This window comes from Eretmochelys imbricata, chromosome 19 (genome assembly GCF_965152235.1).
Source record: "Eretmochelys imbricata isolate rEreImb1 chromosome 19, rEreImb1.hap1, whole genome shotgun sequence".
NCBI lineage: Eukaryota > Metazoa > Chordata > Testudines > Cheloniidae > Eretmochelys > Eretmochelys imbricata.
This window is the reverse complement of record NC_135590.1, coordinates 7,119,375-7,125,374: the sequence shown is the minus strand read 5'-3', so window position 1 is coordinate 7,125,374 and position 6,000 is coordinate 7,119,375. Positions and strand designations below refer to the sequence as shown.

General features: G+C 60.0%; 1 protein-coding gene across 1 annotated transcript in view; it reads right to left on the bottom strand.

The window, feature by feature from the left end:
• Positions 1 to 450: 450 nt before the first annotated feature.
• The window catches only part of NHSL3 (NHS like 3), a 53,401-nt gene continuing 47,851 nt past the window's right edge, over positions 451 to 6,000 (bottom strand). Inside the window, exons 5-7 of the mRNA XM_077838060.1 lie at positions 5,396 to 5,512; positions 1,618 to 4,887; positions 451 to 473 (exon numbers count right to left, since the gene is read on the bottom strand). Of these exons, the coding sequence (XP_077694186.1) occupies positions 451 to 473; positions 1,618 to 4,887; positions 5,396 to 5,512 (3,410 nt within the window). The remainder of the gene's footprint in view (positions 474 to 1,617; positions 4,888 to 5,395; positions 5,513 to 6,000) is intronic.

Sequence of the window (6,000 nt, the reverse complement as noted above, 5' to 3'; positions counted from 1 at the left end):
AGAGCCGATCCTCTGCGCCGTGGAAAAACGAGTCCCCAGCCAGGCCGTCTTCTCCCCACCCAGGAGGCCATGCTTCAGGTGGTGCAGCGTGGTCTTATAAAAACACCCCCCCACACGCCTCACAGCGGCTTCTCTGCAGCCTTCCCTCCTGCACCAACAAAACCGGCAAATCCAGCGGGTGAAGGGCGAGGCACTGGACTCCAGGACAGGGTTTGGTTTAGTTTTTTGTTTTTTTTTTTTAAAAAAAAGCACAATAAAGCTGTATTATTGAAGAAAGTGAAACCAACACCAGTTTTTGCATAAATATCAAGGCCATCAGAGGCTAAGGCTGTTTGCTTCCATTTACTCAGTCAGTCGTGCCAGCTCCACGCTCATCCTTTCACCTGCTCAGGTCCCTGAGAGAGATTTGTATTCCTGGAGGTCAGGGCACAAGCACAGCAGCGTCATCCTTCAGGCTGTCTCTTCCCGTTTGTCTGCAGGAAAAGGAGAGCAATTCCCGTCAGAGCCGGGCGACGCTCAGGTGGGGGTGACAGCTGCTTCAAATCCACCCCAGCCTCCTGCCCAAGCTTTTTATACTGAGCCCAGCACACTGAGCAGCATGGGTTACAGGCTCCCCTCTGTCTGAGCCACGGAACGGCTGTGCCTGTTACAGAGCTGGGGGCTCTAGCCCCTGCTCTTAGCTCTGGAAGCCCCTGGTTCAATCTTGGGGTCAGCCAAGAGGGTGGCCACCTCCTGGCGCTGCTGGTTTCTAAACCTGAAGAGCCTGGGCTTGTGCAACCCCCCTCAGCCATGGTTTTATTGCCCCAAGAGGCAGAGTTACCTCCTAGCACGTCAGCCTGTTTCCGAGCAGCTTTGAGCCAGGTTGTTTCTGGACTGACTGATGTTTAGACAGAGGGATGGGGTCAAACTGGGCCAAACATTCAGCGCTAGTGGGGATCCTAACAGGGCTACGTTTGTTCCTCATCTCCCTTTGATTCAGGCATTAGGAGATGGGTCAGAGAAAGTCACAATTCTCCCCACCATCCCTGCCTAGCACTAAGCTGTTCTCCAGAGGGTTCCATCATCATCCTCTGTCTTGTTTTCTAGCCCTGTTCCTGCTGGTAGAGAGACAGGGTGAGTGCAGGACAGCAGAAGAGTTATGCGGGAGGAGAGCTGCAGTGGAGGGGAGGGGGGGCTGCAGGTTGGGATTGGGGTGCATTAACAGCTGAGAGTGGAGTGCATTGACAGCTGCAAGTGGGGGGTTGCAAGTCAGAACCGGAGTGCATTGACAGCTGTGAAGGGGCTGCAGTTTGGGATTGGCGTACATTGATAGCTGTGAGTGAGGGGCTGCAGGTCAGGATCACGGTTCCCTCTAAGCTGTGGGCATGTGTGTGCACACACAGATCCTAAACCCCGCACACACGGCGAAACACCGCACGCACAAACATTTGCACAGAAGCTCAATTTGCACTGAAGAAATTTTTTGCACACATGGCCTGTCAAAAATTAGAGGGAACATTGGTCAGGATTGGGGTGCACTGGCAGAAATGAGAAGCTGCCTGGCTCCTACACTACCCTGTTACACCCTGCATTTTCCAATCGGCACCTCCTCTCCCACACTCCCCAATCCCTCTGTACCTTGTGCAGGGGGATTCTGCGATGGCGTCTCTGGGCCTGCCAGGTGCCCGGCTCTGCTGCTCTTGGCTGCGGGGGCCGCGTTCACAGACAGTTCGCTCTTAGTCCTGTTCTCTTCGGCCGAGGGAGCCTTTGCTTTACTGTCTGGTAGGGAACAGTTCAGCACTTCCTCCCCCTGCGGCTTTGGGCTCACAGGTGACTGACGCTGCCCCATGCCAAGTGAAGGCTTCCTGGCTATGGGAGGTGGGATCTTGCTGGACTTCCTCTGTGCTTGTGACTTGCCAGGGGGCACCTGGCCCTGCTGGGTCATTGCTGGGACTGTGGAACGCTGCCCGGAGAAATTCATCAGCTCAGCTACCAAGTTCCTCTTCAGGTCGGCCTGAGCCTCCGGGGAAGATGGGGTCTCTATGACCAGCTTCTTGGAGCTCTTGGCGAAGATGAAGCTGGCGGTGGAGGCAGGTGATTTGTGGATGGGGGACACCTGGCCGTCCTTGGCATCCCCAGCGGTGGGCTCCAAGCCAGAGGCCGCGTGACCTGGGAGAGTCAGCTTGTTGCCATTGGTCCTGTCCACCAGTCTGGAGGTCGGGGCGTCTCTGGAGGACAAGGTGGAAGTCTTCAGCCGTACGGCATTTTGCAGCTGGTTCAAAGGCACGGTGTCTTTGGAAGAAGGGGACCGCCGCAGGGACAGCGACTTGCGGATGGGTTTCTGGGGGACAGGCTGAGCCTGCTTCCCTAGGCCATCGGCGCCCTGTCCATTCTGGCCAGGCGTCTGCTTGCCCGGGCCGGCCGGCGCGTGCATGCTGACCGAGCGCAGGTGCACCATCTGCAGCAGGGAGGGAGTGACGATGGGGAGGTTAGCGTCCTCCTTTGGCGTGGGGTTGCTCTTACTTCGAGAGACAGGCTCCTTCTTAGGATCCAGCCGGGAGCCATTCGTTGTCTTCTTAAGGCTTGCTTGAGGCTGGAGAACCATGGGCGGGGCTGGAGCCGCAGGTGCAGGGGGTGGGGCTGCAGCCGCTGCAGGCTTGGGCTGGCTAGGCTGCAAGCTGGGTGTTGCTCCGGCTGATGTGGGCACGGTGATCAGCATGGGCAACTCCACGGCGGGAGCTGGCAGTGTTGATCCAGCCAACAGGCCCTGGTGCTGCTGAATCCTCAAGGAGACTTTGGTGGAGAACGCGAGCGAGGCTGCCCCTGGACCATCCCCTGTGGGTGCTGCTTTCAGGCTGGCCGGCTGCTCGGAGCCCGTGGGCTCTGGCTGGGCTGCGACAGAGGAAGACACCGCGGTTCCAGTGACAGGGAGAGGCTCCGGCAGGGTGGAGAAGCCGGCCTCATCTGGAGGAGGGAAGTCCGCCATGGACAGATCCTGCTCGTCCAGCGCTGGGGGGGGAGGTGGGGGCCACGAGGGGTCCTGAGGCACCTCCTCAGTAGTCTCTGAATGGGGGGCCTCTGGGCTTGCCTCACCCTTTTTCACTGGTGGTGGTGGAGGATGGTAGGGAGGTGGAGGAGATGGAGGGGGTGACCTGCTAGTGGGCTTGGGAAGCACCGAGGGCTCCTGGATGGCCATGCTCGGGGCAGGGGAGGAGACAGCGGGGCTGGCAGAAGGCGCTGTCTGCCGGAGTTTGACAGGCGGCGGGGAGATAGGGGCCGGCACCTTGGGGTGAGGAGGAATAATGAACCTGTCCATTCTACTCTGCAAGGAAAGGGCCGGGCCAGCTGGGGGCGCCACGGTCTCTGCAGGGGCTGGGTCGGAGGTGGAGGAGGATAAGGATGCCAGGGAGGAGGAGATGGACAGCACAGGAGACTGCAGCGAGCAGACCCTCTCCGGTTTCTTTGGCTGGGGCCTCCTCTTTCCTGGAGACGAGGCGTGAGAGCCAAGCCCTTTGGTGGGGAGGGTAGGGGTGCCGCTCTGACTCGAATAGCCACTGGAGGGCGACATGGTGCGCTTGAATCCCTCGGGGGAGCTCTGCCTGGAGGGGGCCTGCTGCTCCCTGAGGATGACGGCCACCCCCTCCACCCCCCTCTGGAGCTTCTCCCCCGGCACCGGGCTGCACCGGGACACGTCGGGGGAGCTGGCGTCAGCCGAGTAGGCCAGGCTCTCGGAGCGGATGCTGCTGGTCTCGCTCAGCGAGCCGGGCGAGAAGACCTCGTCCTCGCCCAGGGGGCTCTGGCTCTCCAGGCACGGTGTCCACGGCTCACGCTGGTGTCGGGGATCTGGCTTAGGGGGCAGGCCCAGCACTTTCTGCCCCCCCTCGCCCACCGCTTGCTGCTGCTCAGCCCTTTGGTGCAGGGAGTGGGTCCTCCTCGGGGGCGCCGGCGGTTTCTTCATTTTCCTGAGGGACACGCTGCGCGTGGAAGAGCGGTCACTCCTCACGCTCACGGTGTCCGAGCTGCCCGCCATGCTGCCGGTGCTGTACGCGGGGGAGGCCCTGCCACTGCTGCCCCCCAGCCCCGCTGCCAGCAGGCCGTGGGCTGTGTAGGCGGGCCTGGCCTTGGCACAGGAGTTGGTGCAGCTCGCGGCACTGTAGACACTGAGCTGGTCCGTGTCGGACCGGCCTGCCGTATCCGCCTCACTGGGCGGCCCAGCCCCCCCCTTCCTGCTGTCGGAGCCGCCCTGCGAGGAGATGGTGGAGCTGTCGGACACTATGGTCTCCGTGGACTGGGAGTGGCTCCAGTTGTCGCTGGAGGAGGAGTGCTCCCGGCTGCGGCCGCCGGGCTCCGAGAAGCGGGCGAGGGAGCGGACTGAGGCTGGGCTGGAGGAAACCAGGCTGCAGCGGCTCAGCGTCCGCACGCTGCTCCTGCTCAGCGCGATGACGTCCACCATGGGGGGCAGGACGGCGTTGGGAATGATCTTGGACATGTAGGTGGCCTGGGGGGAAATGGACATAACAGGGCCCAGCAGCTCCGGAGGAGGGCTGGCGTTGGTGGTCATGCCCGGCACAGCCAGTGACTTCGGCCTCAGCAAGGGAGACAGCTTGGCTGCCGTCCTCCTCCCCAGCAGCATGTCGTCGTAGTAGACGCGGTTGATGTGCCTCTGGATGGCTGCGTCTGACTCTGCTTCCTCCAGGGCTTGCAGGGATATGCGAGCGCCGCCCTTGGGGGCTGGTGGGGGCTGCAGGTTTCCATTGATGGTGGGGATGTGGATTGTGCCACCGTCTGCCTCGTCACCATTCACCAAGGGCTGGGATGCCATGCTGGGGGGGCTCCCGCCCTGCCTGGGGCCGTCTCTGGGGGAAACACTGCCAGGGCGTTTCCTCAGCTCGTGACTGTTTCTCAGACCTGAGGGTGGATAGGAGCAAAACCCGTATCATTATAAACCGATCCTGGCGGGCAGGCAGCCCTTGCTGATTGCATACAGGGGTTACTATGGGCTGGCAGGGCTCACTTAATCAACGCTGGCCAGGCCGGGGTCTCAGTGCAGCTCAGTCCGCCTGTTCTCTCCCTGTGACACCCAGGGGTTCAGACTCTTGAGGGCTGTAATACCATGGTCTGCTTCTGCTTGTCGGGCAGGGTGTGACGCGGCTGGATGGGGTGAGGGCCTCTGCTACACAGGAGGTCAGATCGAGGCTCTGGTGGTCCCTTTTGCCTTACACTCTGACTCCTCCCCGCCGCCCCTTGGACACTCCACTGCTAAAGGGGTGGCAGGGGGACCTCCAGGAATAAGCCAGCTCCTAGGCTGAGCCGGAGCTAAAGTCTTAGCAGGGAGAGAACTCTGGCTCACTCATGCACACGGAGCAGCCACCGTTCCTGAGCTCTCCCTCCAGCAAGGCCCATCTGCCCTCCTTACCCAGCTCTTTCTGGACATGCTGGGGGATGCCCAGCACCGTCGTCCTCCTCTCCTTCCTCCTCTTCCCTGCCTTCTCCGAGGATTTGGGGAAGGAGTCGTGAGGCCGGAAGGTGGAACCTGAAATGCAATTACGATGAAATAAAGTCCCAGACTGGTAAGCAGGGACCAGCCACTGTGACGTCGCCCGCCCACGGTATGCACCTCTGTAGGAACACAGACCCACATCAGACCTAAGTAAACAATGGTTTTAAACTGAGGTTGGATTTTACCATGAGTGAGAGGCCCCAGGTCTGTGACCAAAAAGACTGAGACCATAAGAAAGGGGAACTGTTTGTGGTAAACTTGTAACAACCCTGGAAATACCAGGTATCTTATTTAAGGGTTGGGCCAAGCACTAGAAATAAAGAAAACATGGGTAATTGGGCACCAGGTGCAGCGAATAATTGGCAGGAAATGCTTAGTCCAGTAGCAGGGGAAAATATGGCAAAGTGAGATAAGAAGAAAACCTTGGAGAAAACAGAGTGCAGCTCTCAGCTGCTATAGCTGAGTTTAGTGAAGGTCCAATAACCAGCAATGCCGTCGCTTGTTTGTTACAGAGCACAAAA